The 18,264-nt window shown below is 43.9% G+C and overlaps 1 protein-coding gene and 2 non-coding genes across 3 annotated transcripts; 1 reads left to right on the top strand and 2 right to left on the bottom strand.

Annotated features, from left to right (window-relative positions):
• The first annotated feature begins 5,125 nt into the window (after nucleotides 1-5,125).
• CPOX (coproporphyrinogen oxidase) lies at nucleotides 5,126-13,551 on the top strand. The gene is made up of 7 exons (XM_063148275.1): nucleotides 5,126-5,528; nucleotides 5,620-5,763; nucleotides 6,465-6,575; nucleotides 6,973-7,114; nucleotides 9,141-9,359; nucleotides 11,057-11,161; nucleotides 13,009-13,551. Exons 1-7 carry the CDS (start codon nucleotides 5,126-5,128, stop codon nucleotides 13,094-13,096), a joined length of 1,212 nt encoding a protein of 403 aa, XP_063004345.1. The 3' UTR covers nucleotides 13,097-13,551.
• Nucleotides 13,552-13,979: 428 nt separating this feature from the next.
• On the bottom strand, nucleotides 13,980-14,051 carry TRNAD-GUC (transfer RNA aspartic acid (anticodon GUC)). Its single transcript has one exon. It is a non-coding gene; the product is annotated as a tRNA-Asp (tRNA).
• A 291-nt stretch (nucleotides 14,052-14,342) lies between these two features.
• TRNAI-AAU (transfer RNA isoleucine (anticodon AAU)) lies at nucleotides 14,343-14,416 on the bottom strand. The gene has a single exon. It is a non-coding gene; the product is annotated as a tRNA-Ile (tRNA).
• Between the last annotated feature and the right edge of the window lie 3,848 nt (nucleotides 14,417-18,264).

The raw sequence follows: 18,264 nt of genomic DNA on the forward strand, positions 1-18,264 counted from the left end.
GTCACCTACTGTTTCAGCTCAGTCACCAAAGCTTTCACTTCTCTCTCACTGTTTTACTCAGGTAATAACTTAATTCAACTTGTAGTATCATGCAAAACCTTTGAGATGACTGTTAAACAAGAGTACTTATCTAACTGCAAGCCCTCAAAATCTTTTTGAAGTCACAATCAATGCTTTGTGTGATAAAGTGGATGAAAATGGCTCTTTCAATTTCAGAAGTAAGATAAATGCCAATTGATGGGGAATTTTTGGGTTCTCAACATATCTTTTTCTTCCTATTTTCTGATAATCAACTGCATTAATTTAGTACTCAAAATAAAAGTATCCAACAGCCTAAGTGAAAGCATATGCATGTCTCAGTATGAATGAGACCTGATCATGCTTTGCTATCTTAGAACATGCAGTGTCTCTTGTTCTTTTGTTAATATAATTTTTATCCATATATTCTCAGTAGAAAGAAAAATGAAACCAAGGTAGATGACACCTAAATACAAGCAGCAGCAGAGAAGCTTCAGAACTCTTTTCAAAGTATAGGGAAAAACAACAACAACAACAAATTAAAAGCATTCTTTTCTTCATAAGAGGTCACCTTACATAATACTGTAAATAGAAGTCCAGTTCTTCAAATCTACTTGAAATCACTGTAGCCTTACAACCTTCTCTAGAATTACACTCACTTGCACCAGTAAAGGTTTTGACTACAAAGCAAATCTAAATGGCTTTTCTGTCACTGAAAACAAAACCTATTGCAAGACCCTGACAACAAAACACATACAGGTATGAAAATGGACAACACGCTAAGAAACAAAATGTTCAAAGTCATTTCACCATGTGTATTTTCAGTCAAACTTATAAAACTGACATGGAGATTTTAAGGGAGGCCAAAACCTTGGGATTTCATGTAGTTGTCTAAAAAAGCAAAAGGTACATGTCCTCAGATTCAGGTAAATGCAAGACCAATTCCAGGTTTAAGTCTTGGCCCTAAGCTAAGCTCCAAGTGCCTTTTTCCTCTCCTCTTAGTACTTCCACAGAAAGACCTACCCTATACCCTACACACGCTATGCACTGCAAAAGCAGATCAAAATGTGAGCTGTCATTTTTTTACCTTGTATCACTGCTGAGCATCTCACACACATCAGTACTTGGCTGACATTTCAGCCTTAATGTGCTGCCAGAGAGGAGGTCCTCACAAGGTGCTAACATGACAGTATTAGCACAGAAAGAGTGTGAGTGTTTTACACTCTGTCTCTCCTCACCACCAACAGAGAGTGAAAGCCTGACTAGGCTTCTGCATCCAGCCTGAGCGATCCCAGTGTGTAAAGCAGTCATGCTTCTAAACCTCACCAGCAAGACCAAGACATTGATCTGGCAATGTGGTTGCAGCAAAGGAAATTCTCACCAGATTCTTTCAGGTGGGGGTGGGGAATTGCTGAAGCAGGAGCCCAGGAAAAACGAGGAAAGAGGTTTTTCTAACTGCAGCTGGACAAGGAAGGCCTTGCACAACCTCATCCAGACTGAGAATGGTGAACCCCTGGGGCTGGACTAGAGACCTCCAGAGGTCCCATCCAGCTGAATTACCAGATGTTATCAATTAAAGATTGCATTCAGCCTAGTACAGAAAAAACCCCACCAACATCAGCGGGAATGTGTTTTACATGTCTTGGCCCCGACATTTATTTGTTTTTAATAATGTCTAAAATAAACCTACTGAAAGAGCAGAGCTTACTACAGTGAAGAGCTTGGAAGGGCAATACCATCTTAGGGGTTTTGGCTGCTCTTTCCACAGTTCTTTATCCAGGGCTAGCAGTGATAGCTCAGTTTCTTTTTGAATTGTATCAACTGAATACATCTAAACGTTTTGATGCTAAACAGTATGCATTATGCACTTCCAAGCTATTTACAAGCCACAGACCTCTCTTAACACATTCACTCCTACCTCCACTGGGTCGGGTTTCCTTGCTCATCAGGGATCATATTCTCCAGCTGATGGCAGAAGAGAGATGAGCTCAGGGAGACAAGCTGAGATCTGTTCCTTGTTGCAGAGCTTCAGAAGTTTCACAGCATCCTCTGCTGCCAAAGAGAAGAACCAGATCAGAAATAAGAACATGGACTATGCCTTTGAGCAAAGATTATCACTTTATACAGACAGACACTACCTCCAAAAATCATCTGCAGTGAAAAGAGGCAGATAATGAAGCCCAAATCCTTAATAGGGATTAACCTCCACACTTTCCTCAGAGCCATACTTGAAACTGATCTATGCTCTGGTAGTACAGGTGCAAATCAGTTAATGAAATAAATAGGGCAGGAGATATTTCTCCTTTTTTAATGCCTTTATTAAAAATCAGCTTGGGCGGGAAGAACCGACAGGCCGCTCTCATGCCGCCGCTGCTCCCAGGAGTGGCACGGAGGAGGAGGAAGAGTGCAGCTGTGTTCGCTGCTATGCAGGCAGAGCTGGGGCTTCCATCCTCACGAGAGCACCAGGAGATTCCTGGTTTTTCAGTTTGACATTCAGGTTCCTCTTTCTTTTTAGATTAGTATGAAAGGTAAAACAGGTCTTAGTGGACACTGGATTCTGTTCTTCACGTCTAGACATCACTTCAATCTCTTAATTCCGTGGCGGCTCGTTATTTTTAGAGGTTTTTCCTGCTGGATTTGGTGAGGGGTTTCCTCATTTGCATGCCAACCCCGATGTCACCTCCTCCTCACAGTCCCGGGTGCCATCTTCCAGGAAGCAGCAGGGTGATACTCAACAAAGGGGGATTTCTAACCATCAAGAACAGGTAAGTAAAGGAAAACTATTAACAACAGGTGATTACAACATGAAATTATTAGCAACAAATAGTTAGAATTCCAACTTGGCAGCAATTGGTTTAACTTGTGAACTCTGCAACCTTTAAAAAAATGGACAACTTTTCTACTCACAACAGTTCAGAAATACCAGATTACTCTTTCCAAGGAACAGTCCCATACCAAAGTGCAAATTTTGCAGGGCTAAGCCATTTTTGTGCTATGCAGTACTTTTCAACACCTGGAGGTACACAGACCTTCTCTTTGTTATTTTGAATTCTCATTTTCACAGAATCACAGGCTGGGTAGGTTGGAAGGGACCACAGAGGATCATCTGGTCCAACCTCCCTGCTCAAGCAGGGCCATCCCGGAGCACATGGCATAGGATTGTGTCCAGACAGTTCTCCAGGGACGGAGACTCTCTGGGCATCCTGTTTCCATGCTTGGTCACATTAAAGAAGTTGTTCCTCCTGTTCAGGTAAAACTTCTTGTGCATCAGTTTCTACTCAATGCCTTCTTGTTCCATTGCTTGGCACCACCGAGCAGAGCCTGACACCCTCCCTTCAGTTATTCATAGACACTGATGAGGTCCCCTCTCAGTCATCTCTTCTCAAGGCTGAACAGACCCAGCTCCCTCAGCCTTTCCTCAAAAGAGAGATACTCCAGACCCTTAATCACTTTTGTCACCTGTTGTTTCTCCAGTGGGTGTCAGAGTAGTTAAAGTCCCCCACCAGAACCAGGGCCTGTGACTGTGAGGCTGCTTCAAGCTGTCTGTAGAAGACCTCATGCACTTTCTCCTGCATGAGGTGGCCTGTAGCAAACACCCACAACAGTGTTACCTCTATTAGTCTGCCGTTTTTCCCTTACCCATGCGATCTTGACTTGCTTGTTGTCCACCAAAGGCAGAGCTCGATACGTTCCAAGTGCTCTCTCACATAGAGGAAACTCCACCAACGCACCTTTCTGTCTGTGTCTCCTAAACAGTGCATAGCCCTTCATGACAACACTGCAGTCATGCAAGCTATCCCACCATGTCTCTGTAATTGCAGTGAGATCAAAACCCTTTCACTACCCTTGTGTCTAGTTCCTCCACTGTATTAGGAAACAACACGTGCTTCAACTTTAGAAAGAACAAAGGATAAGCATGTGCCCTCTAAGATCCACGGGAAAGAATCCTATGGCACAAAACTGGTGGTCCCAACAAACTATTCAGATCTAAAAACTCATTACTATGAGTAGAAAATCAGAAATGTCATACACAGAAGAGCAATTCTGTTGCATGGTTCACAAGACAGCTCAGTAAAATACAACTTCACTCCTACTCCAGCAATGCCCAGCTGGCCCTGCACAAGCCATTACTCACAAAATTACTCTGCAGCCCCACGTAGTTGCACCAACAATATCAGGTTATTTGTAAGCAGTATGCAGAGATGTTTTACAGGTACAAGGACAGCACAGCGCTCTCTCCCAAAGCTGCACCAGGCAAGGTGTGGCACCTGAGTGCTGCATCCATTGATGGCTCTCCCTGTCACGGCACCCTCACACAATGGGCAGCCCAGATCCAGATGGGAGGGTTACGGGATGCTTTCACTCTTTCACAGCAGTCAATGTGGATGGGCTTTCTTGCACACATGTATGAGCCAGCTGAATGCCGATGGCATTTTGGCCTGTTTCAAAAATAGCATGACCAGCAGGACTAGGGAAGTGATTCTGTGCTCAGCACTGGTGAGGCCACATTTCAAACACTGTGTCCAGTTCAGGGCTCCTCAGTTCAGGAAGGCCATTGAGGTGCTGGAGCAGGTCCAAGGAAGAACAATGAAGCTGGTGAAGGGTCTGGAGGACAAGTCTTATGAGGAGCAGCTGAGGAAGCTGGAGTTGTTCAGCCTGAAGAAAAGGAGGCTAAGGGATAATCTTATCATTCTCTATAGCTACCTAATAAGAGGTTGTAGCCAGGTGGCAATCATTCTCTTGCAGGCAACCAGCGACAGGACGAGAGGACATAGCGTTAAGCTGTGCCAAGGAAGGTTTAGGTTAACATTAGGAAGAATTTCTTCACAGAAAGGGTAATTAGACATTGGATTGGAACGTCCAGGGAGGAGGTAGAGTCACTGTCCCTGGAGGTGTTTAAAGAAAGACTGGACGTGCCAGTTAGTGCCCTGTGGTTTAGCTGACAATGGGGTGATAGACGACAGACCAGACTAGATGATCTGAGAGGGACTTTACATAACCGTTTCCGTGGGCAGACACAAATTCATACCCGGCTCGGCCCCCGTTCCGCCCCGCCCCGCCCCGCCGCGCCGGCACTGCGGCGCCAGTGCCGGTCGCAGTGCCGGTCATGGCGGCGGCAGCGCGCTTGTTCCGTGGGGCCGCCCGTGGCCCGCCGGCCCTCGCCTTTACCCGGGCACTGGGCTCCGCGCTGCCGGGGCCGGTGAGCCGGGGGGCGCGGCGGGCCGCGCTGGCGGCCGCAGGGACGCTGGGCGGGCTGGGGCTGGCGCTGGGGCTGTGGCGGCGGCAAGCCGCGTTGGCGGCAGCCCGGGAGGACGAGGAGGAGAAGGAACTACGGCAGCGGTTCATGGCGCCGCCGGTGAGCGGGCTCGGGGAGCTGCGGCGGCGGCGGCGGGAGCTGCGGAGCCGCATGGAGGTGCTCATCATGGAGACGCAGGCGGAGATGTGTCGCGCCCTGGCCGACCTGGACCCCGGCGCCTCCTTCGCCGTTGACAGCTGGGAAAGGAAGGAAGGTACGTGGGATGCGCGGGGGAGACCGCGGATACCGGCACCGCGGGTTTGGTCACCCCTCGGTGACCCTGACCTGGAGCCTGGCGTTGGCAGGCGGAGGCGGCATCAGCTGCGTGCTGCAGGATGGCGAGGTCTTCGAGAAGGCGGGTGTGAACGTGTCCGTCGTGTCCGGGTTCCTGTCCGAGGAAGCAGCGCGGCAGATGCGAAGCAGAGGGAAGTCTCTGAAGGCCAAGGACGGTAAGGCGTCTATCGCGCAGTTGGGATGGGGAACCTGGACGTGTTGACCTGAGTATTCCCGTTCAGGTACTCTGAAAGCAACCTGGCCTTTGAGCAGAACATGAGGAAGGCAAGACTGATGAAAGTTCAAAGGTTTTCATTTGTATCATAGTGATTTCTAATCAGTAAGCTTGACTGGTGGACTTTCATATCCCTAGAAAGCCAGGTATGGGAGTGCTTGTCTGTCTTGCTGCAATGAGGAATGTATTGTAGGCAGAGATGGCCTCTCAATAATGAGTCTCTAGTGCAACAGTGAAACAGTGCAGGAATTATGTACCAAAAAGGTGGAGGGAGAAAACCAACAACACCTGAAGGCTAAAGGGGACTCAACACACCTTTGTGTAACAAAGGGTAATTGTGAGGACTGGGGGTGGTAGAAAGCCTTAGCAGTGCCTTATGTTTTAAGTGGTCTTCATCTGGTGGGTTTTCCCAAGTATTGTCACGTTTTAGAACAAATACCAAAGAAATCGCTGAGTTAGGTGCACAGAAGTGTATGGATAAGAAGTAACTTGCCCACCGATTAATAATGATGGGTGACCCAGTATGAGACACTTTCCTGTTGTGGCTTGGAGCCTAAGGGAAAATAGTGATATTCCTTAAATGATAACAAATGAAGTTTATTGAAAAACTGACGAGCTTTTCCTGTGCATCCTTTTATCCAGGGAAGCTGCCTTTTTGCGCCATGGGTGTGAGCTCTGTTATCCATCCAAAGAATCCTCATGTTCCAACCATGCACTTCAACTACAGATACTTTGAAATTGAAGAAGCAGATGGTAAGGATTATAGTCCAATGAAGACTGTATGAAATGTCTGACTCTGCCCCAAGGAAGTGTGAATGCATGGCAGGGTAAGAGATCAAGAACCAGTGCGAGTTTGCTCCCAGGTATGTCAAGAGTCACCAGCCCATCTTGTGAAACTGCTGTCCTGTAGTCAGGGTCAGTAGTCCAAAATGGTTTTCACTACACTGAAGTTTGTGTCATCTTTTCTTGAAGTCACTGATCATTGCACTACTTTGTAGTCAAATTTTTAACTATTGAAGTCTAGGGACACCGCTGAAAAATGATGTTGTTTTGTATTGTAAAAGTAGATGCTAGTTTTTGGTGAACCACTAGCAACAAGTTGATGTTCAGAAGTTTAAAAGAAAAATGTTGCTGTTTGCCTCTGCTATAGGAACTAAACAGTGGTGGTTTGGTGGTGGGACTGACCTCACTCCAACTTACCTGAATGAAGAGGATGCTGTTCATTTTCACAAGACTCTGAAAGAAGCCTGTGACAAGCATGATCTAAAGCTGTATCCCAAGTACAAGAAATGGTACGTGGACAAAGGTGTGCTTGGGAGGAGCAGAAAGCAGCACTGGGTGTTGGCAGTTAAGTGTACACTAGGAACTGTAGGTTCTGATGCCTTTTGAAAAGTATCAGAAAGCCCTAATGAAAATCAGAAGTGTACTGGGACAAAATGTTGTCTAAAGAAATACCTTATTTACAGAATCCTGGATTTTTCAAGTCTGAGGGCTGACAGCTGGGATCATAAATCTACAGCCCAAAGAAAAACTAAGCTGATAAAATTCCTTTTAGCCTCTGGTGTTAAACTAGGATAAGACTTCTGAACTTGCACAAACTCTCTTTACAGTGAACTCGTGTAAATGTGCATGATTTAGTGTGAGCTCTTGGGCCATCACAGCAGTTTTAAAAATCTCCTTTTTGTTTTTCTGCCTTCAGTCTGGCCTTCATAGCCAGGTAATTTCCAGGTATGTCAAGGACATTGTCCTTAATGTAGAAGCTTCATAATTTGATGAAGCTGTATTTTTTTCTCTGGTGACACATTCACTGGGAGTTCAACAGCACATTTTCTAAGATGCAGATTTTTAATGTTGTTCTTGAGCTGAGAGATACAAGTGATGGGATCTTCCACTGCTAAGTGGGAACTTGCTGTTCTGTGTCTGATAATCCTATCTGCCACAGGCTGTGTATGCAGGAAGGTGGGGGTACCCTTTTGTAAGCTACTAGGTCTTGTCTGAGGACAGGAGATTAAGTGGGTGTTGTAGTTTGGGTGGCAACCGCTTAGTAGAGAGACATATTGTAGAGCCTTGAGATTACAGTCTTGCTGTCGGAGGATTTTTTGCATGGTAGTTTAGAGAATCTACCTTAATGGTCTGGTTCTTTGCTGCTTAAGTAGGTTTGCAATGCCAGCTGCAGGGGGTCGGAGACATTTTCCCACTTTGCTAAAGAAAAACATTATTACACTTACCACACTGTCTAGCTGATCTAGATTTAAGATGTTTGTCAGGCTTATTCTCTTTTATGTTTCTGACTCGGTGTTTTTCCCTAACTCTTCCTGCTATCATAAAATAGAAAACACGGATTATCCCCGTGAATAAAAAAATAGAGTAGGTTATCTGTTACATGTCTATGTCTTTCTTGTTATGGCCATGCCATATATAATGCTTGAGAACGATTGTGGATATATGGAAAACTGGTCCTGTATGGAAAACTAGTCCTAATGGAAGGCCAGGTTTTCTTGATGTTGATAGTTCCTGCTTCATACTTCATTTTGCTTTCTCCTCCATATGAAGACTTGCATGCCCAAGCAAGGAATTATAAGAAAGATGGAGTTAAGTCATTCAAGTTACAGTAATTTCACAACTAAATACTCCCTGTAAATACAAAAGAGATTAACTGCTTTTAGGATAAGCTGTCCTTACTCATTTATAAACTTAAACACGAGTCATGAAAAGCCACTGCTATAATGATTCAGTCTTTCAAATTTTAACTATTAAAAAGCCTTTTTCCAAGGAAGGGTGCCATGACAGTTGCTTTCTTATCTGGTCTTGGGGCCTTAAGTTACTTTTATTTTGATGAAGAAAATTCTTTTACTTGGATGCCAAAGAGAATAAATTCTCTTCCAAGTCTGAGTTCATATGAAAGTCCAAATAATGTGAGAACTACATATAACGCTGGGAATGGAAGCTGTCAAGAGCCCTCAGTTTTGAAATTTTTGAAATTAGATGTCTCTGTTCAGAGTTGGTTGAGGATATGAATTGGATTAACCCACATGGACGCATCTGCCAGGGTGTTCAGTGACTTTGTGGTGATGTGTAGCTTTACAGAGACCATTTAATCAGAGCTTTTACTGCAAGTGACACAGGAGTGCTTTCCAGGTGATGCTGCACTGTCCTGCCTCTGGGCATCAGGGAAACAGTGGGGCACCCAGCCCTGCAGAAACTGACTTATGGGCAGTATTTCACTGGTTCTGTCCTGCAGCATGCAGCTCTTTGGAGTACTGTTCATGTCTTTGAATACTCTGGACCATATTAGTAATCATCTGACACTGCTTCTAGGTGTGACGACTACTTCTATATCAAGCACCGTGGTGAGCGTAGAGGGATTGGAGGCATATTCTTTGATGATGTGGACTCTCCTTCCAAGGAGGAAGTATTCCAGTTTGTAAAGAGTTGTGCCAAAGCTGTTGTGCCTTGTTACATTCCCATTGTGAAAAAGCACTGCCATGACTCCTTCACACCAGAGGAAAAGCTATGGCAACAGCTTCGGAGAGGACGGTGAGTACTGGAGGAACAAAAGTATACACAGGAGGTGGACTGGGCTGGCAAGAAAAAAGTATGAGCTAGTTCTTCACGGTTACAGGTTGTGTGGGCCAAAAAAGCTCACCAAGAATTTAAGCATTTTTGTGCATAGAACTAATTCTGAAATCCAGTGCTAGATTGCTAAACAGGGTGCAAAGAAGGCATTTCCCACTCTCCCATGTTGCAACACAAGCAACCCAAACAAAGCGCCACCATTTCTTTTCAACTCCTTCAAAAAGCAAGAGAAGCTTTTGCTGTGTAACAGGCCAAGGGGTGTGGGTGTGCTTCATGTCCTGAATCCTGCCCTCTCCTGCAGCCCAGAGGTAGTGTATATAGGGCTGCTCTGTCACATGAGGAGCTAAGGGTAAAAGAATGGTGGCTTCCTATTAAGTAATGCAGGAAAACCCCAGAAAGTCAGGAATAACTGTACTTGAGTTCTTTCAGCTCCTTACATACATCTGATCCATCTGATCTTGGCATTGAAATTCCTGTAAAGGAATTGAGGATACCTGTAAAAGAATACAGAGAGTTGGATTTTTTTATTCTGGCATGGTCCAAGGTTACTGTAAAATACTTAGGAGGATGTCTAATGTCACCAACTGTTAATGCTGCAAAAGCTTAAGTACATTGGTCAATACAGTTGTACTCTGTTCTCCACGTCCTGTGACTGTTTGAGTGTATGGAGAATTGAAACTATGCTTTGTGCTTAACTAGAGTCTTTAGTTTCTGCCTGTTCTGCAGAGAAATGTGAGACTGGCATGGAAAGAGTGTAAGCATTCAAGTTCAGATCACTGGCCTGCAGCTGTTGGTCACTTAAGCAAGCATCCTTAATTTGGTGGGACTGTTCTTGGGAACATTGGGCTTTCAGGATCCAGCCTGTGGATGGGATTTAGCAAACCTGCAAAGTTTAAAAGGTGGAATAACTTTTCTAGGTTGCAGCCAGGACCAGCTCTTGAGGTCTGTCTATTTCCCTGGGTCTGTTTGCAGTTTATGGGGCTATGTAAAGCTTTCCATTTCTGCACATGAATAAGAGCTTTTCCCTTCCTGTATCTTTAAGTACAAACACCCTGTATTGGCTCTCGAGATAATCCTTGATGAATTGTCACAGCTCTGTTCCTATGCTGGGAGCAGAAAACGGTCTATTTCATCACTTACAAATCCCAGCCAGCACTCTGAAGCTGTCTGACTTTTGCTGTTTCTAGATCTTCCCAGGAACCAGGAAACACTGTTCTGGCCTTGCTACTTATGTGTCCTTCAGCATGGAGGACTGCACAGTAGAATTTTTTCTCTGGTTATTTTCAGTACCTTTAAGGCCTCTTTATTACATCTCCACAAAGAGAAGAACCAAGGTAAATGTAGTGTCAAGCTTGCCAGCAGGGCTGAGGCCTGGGAGGAGTACAGTACAGCATAGGAGCCTGCAGACTGCTCTCCTTAGAACAGTTGGTCTGCTCTAGTCTCTTACCTGAGGTCACTTCTCCCTGTGCTCTGTGGAGTGGCAAGGTCACACCTGCATTCCTATGCAGAGGATGCTGCAGAACAGTTGACATAACAGTTGACGCCAACTCAGCAGAAAAACAGGCTGGTTTTGTTTGACGTCTGCCATTTGAAGAAAGCACAACCAACTTCTGCTAATAAACTAGGGATTTTTCTGTTGCATCTCTTCATTCCTGTAGGTATGTAGAGTTCAACTTGGTTTATGACAGAGGTACAAAGTTTGGCCTTCTGACACCAGGATCAAGAATCGAAAGCATTCTTATGTCTCTGCCACTGACTGCAAGGTAAGGGTGTGGTTATGTGGAGTTGCAGCAGACACTGTTCTTAGTAAAATACTTCATAGGATTAAATCCAAGGTCTCTTCTGGTCTCTAGTCTCTTAACAGTGACGAGTTCATGCCTGGTACAATAACTGGACAAGTACAGTTCTCTATTCTGCATATGCAGCTGCATCTCCGTTGTACTCACCTAGTTTCCAGTAGTATGTAGTAGTAGTAGTATCTCCATAGAGATTTTCTGGCAAAAAAAAATTATAGTTTTTTTGCTTAGTTCCTCTTGATAGATTTATTATTCTCGCTCCATGGATTTTTGCTTAGTAGCCCTTAGAAACCATGAGAGCCTCTGGCAGTCCTGCCAAATGTGGGGCAGGGAGCTGCACCGTTTAACTAACTGTGTGTTGTATGAGAAAGTACCTCTTTGTTTTCTACTTGAACCTGATGACTTAATCTGACTTCTCACTGAGTAACATTATTTTCTTCCTGTCCATTTTCTCCATAACAGTTTTTATTTTACAAGGCTTCTGGGGAGTTTTCTTTGTTTGTTTTCCAGGCTGACAGTTTGTTTTCCTGCTCTTTTTATTTTTTTGTACAGTTGATGTTTCATACTTTTGCCACTTTTGCTAGGCTTAAATTTACTGTGCCCTTTCTGAACTGAGGATAAGGAACAGACAATGTAAGCTACATATCTGGATACAAGATGCAGGTGTGCTCCTGACTTATAGTGGCATAGCAATATTTTAATTCATTATTCTTTCCACAGTCCTAATATTATGTTTGTTGGTTTTGACTGCTGTTCAGCATTGAGGTGGGTTTTTTTATAGAGCTGTTACAATGCCAAAGTCTTTTCTGGGCAATAAAATTTAACTCAATCTGTGTGCAACCTTTTTCTGTGTCCATCACATCAATCAACAGTAAATTTCACCTGCCATTTTATTACTCAGTTGCTTGGCTAAATACTGTTTTTAACAGTGCTTTTAGGTTTTAACCCATCTTGCTTATGCTTGTCACACCAGGAAATTTGGCCATTTACTGTTTATTCCCGTTGCTTTTGGGTGTCCTGTCATGAATTCCATAAAACTCACTAGTGAACCTCCCTCTGCTAGGGAGTGAAGGCAGTGCTGTTCTTACCATGTATCTTTATCCCACTGACAACACCTGATGTATCCCTGACCTGGTGGTGTACGTTCTATGTTTTGACATAATTACGGTGATTGTCTGGGTTTGCCTTTTTTCATCAATGTAACTAGCTCACTTCACAGGATGAAGGGGTCATTCCTTGGGGGGCAAAATGGAAGGAGAATGTACCCATCCCTCTGTGACTGCTGACACTTTCCTTTCTCTGTCATGTCTCTTTCAATTGCTTTTTCAATGAAAAAAGGGATCTTTCACCACTTTTGTTCTTAAAACCAAAATTCAACAAAGACTCATAGAGCTTCCAGTTGAGATTCTGGAAAAAGGTTGTGTCACCGTCAGAATTCTGTGGGTTCCTGTTTTTGTTCCTCTTCCTAGTTATACTAGTGTGTCACAAGAGACTGTTACAAGATTTTTGCAAATGGACCTGCATGCCTTATGGGACATAGGGGTACTGCTCTTTCCTTTTTCCTTGTCCTTCCAGATTTTTCAAAAGTTGGTAAAGAGATGAAGCTAACATTTCTCCCATCTGCCCTGGTGACATTATTATTTGTTTTTACTGAACTTGTGATTTGTAACCATATTTGTCATCTCAGCCAAGAGTATCAACTGTGTATGTAGCTTTGCATCCTTAGAAAAGACAACTCCAGTCCAAACACCGCCTGGTGCAGGAGAAGTGGCTGCGAGCTGGACCATTTGAGTGAGTTTCCCTTCTCCTTGCAGGTGGGAATACATGCACAACCCACCAGAGAGCTCGAAAGAAGCAGAAATGCTGGAGGTTCTTCGAAATCCCAAAGACTGGGTGCACTGACACGGATCATAAACAGGATTGATTGCTTCCACTGAGCCATTCTGAGAGAACAGGAATGCCTGCAAACTAGCCCATTCAGACTGCTGTTGCATGGTGTTTCAGTGCGTCTATTTATACTCTTACCCCGTGCCTTAATTATGCTGTAGACTTGTTAAAACTTGCAAGTGTGTGAACTCATTCTTTTAGATTGATGGGCTAACATTGTTATCCCTAGCTGCTGTTGCCTTGTGAAGGACTGGTGAACACCTCACAGGGCTACTCTGCATGCTTTAGATGACTGCAAAATGGCAAACTACTGTGGTGTCTTCAGGGAAATGAAAGGATTATCTGTGCCTAAATAGCACTGCTTGCCTTTATAAAATGTTGGTATGCTCAAAAACATTTTTTTAAAGAATGAAGGGAATATTTGGTATTACATTAAACCTTAAACTGTGCTTTCAGGAAGCTGTGGAAAAGGTAGTACTTCATCACGTGTTTTTTGATGGTATCTTGTTGATTGTAGAGGGGGGAAATGGTTTAAGATGTGCTGCAGCAGTATAACTTGGCTGATGTGAGTTGAGGTCTCAGTGTTACCTCATGAGAACGGAAGGATGGCTGTCCGTTTGAGAAAATCAGCACTGAGCATCTGTGCAGCAGACCACACAGCAGAACAATGCTGCTCGAGCCAGTTCCGTTGCCAGGGAGGTTGACGGTGGATCAGGATGCTGTTGGATGTTGGCCTAAGGCACCCACCTCTGCCTTCGCGCTCCTCCTAGCTTTGGGCTAATTGGCTTGTCTCCCAGCTAGAACTTCGCTGAGGAGCCGGAAGGGGAAAAAAAGCAAGTGGGGAACAGGTTTTCTTTCCCCCCGATCGAGGGGAAAAAAAAAAAAAGATTGTTCTTTCCTCCCCGTCGGGGAATCGAACCCCGGTCTCCCGCGTGACAGGCGGGGATACTAACCACTATACTAACGAGGAGTTGAACATTAGGATGTAGTCTCCCCTCCACGTGCCGGTAGCACCTCACTTGCTGCGAGCTTCTGGCGTACGGGTGGTGCCTGGCTTGGCCCCACGGGCAGGGCAGGGTGGGGAGAGGCGGTGGCGCGCCTGGCACTCACTGTCCCCCCATGATCGCCCAAGTCCAGCTTCCTCTTGGGAGGGACCGCGTTCCTTTCCGTATTAGCCCTCCGCCCCTAAAACAAAATAAAGTGATCCTCTGCTAAGTCAGAGATCTCCTCATGTCCAAGGGGAAAAAGAAAAAGGAAAAACTGGCCCGTACGGGGCTCGAACCCGCGACCTTGGCGTTATTAGCACCACGCTCTAACCAACTGAGCTAACCGGCCGATTTCTCGGGAGGAGTTTGAGGATCAAGGGGTGAGGCGCTCCCACAGACGTGCCGTGGGTCCAGCCGCTGCTGAGCGCCGCTCTACAGCGATCGCTCTTCGTAGACACCGCCTCGGCGAGTTGTTTCACGGAGCCATGGCAGAGCAGCAAGGGCACCAACCGGGGGGACGAGCATTCCTAAAAAATTGAGACTTTCACACGTTTCGTTTTTCTCTGCCTGCTCTCTCCTCCGGTGCGCGGAGGTCAATTGCGGGCGGCACGGAGCGGCTCGGCTCGGCTGCACCCCGCACACGGACGCGCATCTCCCGGCGGAGCAGCGGCACCACCGCAACGAACCGCCACGCTTTGTAGGAGCCATTGCCGACCCTTCCCTCTCTCCCTCCTTTTGGCCACGCCGCGGACGGGGATGCGATGGAAAGAGTGATGGGTCCATTCTCCCTGTGAAGGGTCACTTGTGAAATCAAGGCATTGATTAGAAAAATGCCGAAAATATTTCAGAATTAAATACCTCTGAGTCAGTGAAAAAGTTGTAGAGGAAGAGGAGATAATTAAATTCCCAGCCCTTCCCTTCACAAACCGTCAGTATGAGTGCTAAATTGAGCTCTTCTCCTTTGTTTCATTTGCTGCTAACACGACCTATCATTAAATACATCAATAAAAAACATACTAGGAAGCCAAATATAAGGTAATATCTGCATAGAGAAGCATATATAAAGGTATCATGATGTGAAAAACGCCAATAACTTGTTTTTAAATTTTTTAAAAGTTTAATAGTAATAAAATGGTTAAAAAGAATAGTAACACAATTAGAGTAATAACAATTCGGACAAATTGAATCAGGACAATATGAGACAATAAAAACAAAGAGTTAGGGACGTCCAGGTACCTTTTTCTGGGCATCTGAGCCCGAAAAAGGACACCCGTTAACAAAGGATTAACCCTTAAGAACAATAGCCCGTTGTGTATTCATACACCTCATACATGATGCATAAATTCCACTCAAATACAGGATTCCGTCTGGTCAGTGTCAGCTTCTTCCTTCTAATCCTAACAGCGCCTTTGAGGCGGGAAGAAGTTCGTTTCTTCTGACAAGAAGGCAATAAATTCCCTTTCTCTGAAAGATCTAGGTGTCCTGTGGCTGCTATCTTGCCGCAAGTCCTTTCTGTTAAACAAAGCATCTTACATAGCATAGTTTCTATTTTAACAATTTTTATAACCTAAAACTATATTTAACACAGTACTTAAGAGAATTAATAAAGCATTTCTTTCTAACACAACACATATAATATTCATTTTAATATTTGTGAAAGGCCAATTATAAAATGCATGCATTGTGAAAAGCCAATCATAAAATACATGCATTTTTCACAATGACAATACAAGAGCTTCCTCAAATCCTGGGCAATATTTAACAGAGATGTTCCCACATGCTGCAGAAAAAGACCCCAAAGCAGCGACTAAAACAGTGACCAATAAATCGTGTGAGAAGATGGTCACAGATCATGTGTAAGAAAATATGGAGTGAGGAAGGAAAAAGACAGGAGACACCTGATTGACAAAAGGGCAGAAAACGTCAGATATCCATGAAGAAGAAAGAAGCAGAAAGCCCCACAATAAGGGGGCTTTTTAGAATAAAGACTTTTAAATTGAAAAGGCATCATTTAATGGGCCTTAAAAAATAAGTGGGCAGTCAGAAAAAATTATTTGATTAGCTGTAGAACTGGAATAACCTGAAAAAAGTCACATACCTAAAAACGCAACCCTGACGTGGTCTAAATTCAACAGATGCTGTTTTTCTTTCCTTAAGCAGCAGCATTCAATCACTAATACTGTGGGACTCCAAGACTGTAGGTTTTACTCTATCAGAAACCAGAGTCCTCAGAAGTTGATAAAAAAATTTTAGGGAACAGCACTGAAGCAGTAGAATCACTCCAGAGGCAAGATGAAGACTGCCTGTTGTGAGCAGAATATGGATTTTAAACCGTGTCTCAAGCTTTCTCAAAAATTGATTTTGTTAGAATTTCAAGCTCAAGAAGCATCATGACAAAGACAACAGTCAAAAAAGAGAGAAGCTGTGCGGTTTCTGGTGTTGTGAGTAGACCTCATCTCACTGTAAAATAATTTCAGAGCCACTGGGACAAGGCCTTTTTCTGAGCAGATTGCTCAGTAAAGAAAAAAACAACTGTGAATTTGTGTGCCAGGAGCCAGAAGATACAATGCAACTGCAATGAAATGTGGTGTCTTTCTGCAAGAGAAGGGATTGCAGCCCTAACTCATATTATTACCAACATTGATCCTTTTCTCTTAGGTTATCCCTAACTTATTGACCACTCATTCCTTTAAAACATCATTTTCTAAGAAAATTATTATATAAGTATTTCAGTATTTAAAAATGCAAGAAGCACAGTTTGTTTTGCTCCTATTGTGTCATTAGAGTTCAAAATACATTTCCAAATACATTTCCCAGTCTTTCAGGATAAGAAGAATGCCTAGGGAGAGGTTTACATTATTTTTTCTTCCAAGAGTAAGAAATAAGTAATCGTCTTGTCAACAGTTGAATCCTTAATGTGCAGGTGAAAGATGGTGAATCTTTGATGACAGATGTTTGTCAAAATGCAATACTTAGAACTACACGTTTGAAACGCCTGTTTCCTTTTCCCTTCCCCAAGGAGTCAGATTTAATAAATTTAATACTTTCAACAACTATTCCAAGAAAACCACTTAAGATGAACTAGTCCAGGAATGAGGAAGTAAAGGATGACATTTACTTTCCCCCTCTTAATTACAGTACATTGCAAGTAAGTGATCATGTTCATAAAACTCATTTTTGAACTTCAGTTTAGCCAAGAACTCTTCTACCATGTAATGGTTTTCATTAGCCTTCTAACTAATTGTTTTTAATAAATCATAAGCTGTGTGTACTACTCATAAACATTGTGATTTTCCACTTTAACCAGCAAGCAGCTGGTTTTTACAGACTGCTATCGTTAGAATAGATTGGGAAATTCACTGAAACTTTTAAAGTTTTGCTAAACTAACCCTGATGAGCTTCAGTGAACAAAGCCTGGGGGACAGAGGTATTGCTACACCTGGAATGCAGAATTTATAGCCTTCTAGGACATGTTGCAGGAACCAGAAGTTAAAGAAGACACTAAGAAAGACAATGCAGCATGTGTGCTGGAAATGCCTTATCAGGGAAAAAGACAGTAGGAAGACTGAAAATGTGCATGAGAAATCAATAACCAATAAGACATAGAATACTGTTTAATGAAAATAATTATATAGTTTATAACCAGTGGACATTAATTTCTTCGTTTGATAAAAATGTATAAATAAGTGAAAAGTTTTAAAAGTGGCCCTGCATCTAGGCAGAGCTATATCCATGCATGCCACACTGTGAATAAAGCAAGGCCTACTTTCTAATACTAAAACATGGTGTTTGATTTATCCCGACGCTTTCGGCGACAGGTGGAGCAAAAACACACATGTGCATGGCAGAAACCGGTTACAAATGTGGCTTTAAAACGCCAGCTTCTGATGACAGCTTTCTGCAGGTTCCTGATCCCCACCAGACTGTGTAACGCTACAGGAAATGGTATTTTTAACTTGTCATTCCTCCCCCTCCCCCCTTTTTTTTTGTTACTGAAATCAATTACACGGTGCCAACTTTGCCGCCTGTTCAGCAAGGAAAACCCAACTACCCTTGGGAGATTATCTGAAAGTTCTGAATGTAAACCACTCAACAAACCACGCCTCGCATGATGGCAGGCAACAGGCTGATGGATTTGGGGTCACGGGGTGGGTTTCCCTGTTAGCCATATCCTTCAAACCCGCTCCATGAGGCGGG

The sequence above is a fragment of the Melospiza melodia genome, chromosome 2 (assembly GCF_035770615.1).
Source record: "Melospiza melodia melodia isolate bMelMel2 chromosome 2, bMelMel2.pri, whole genome shotgun sequence".
Lineage (NCBI taxonomy): Eukaryota > Metazoa > Chordata > Aves > Passeriformes > Passerellidae > Melospiza > Melospiza melodia.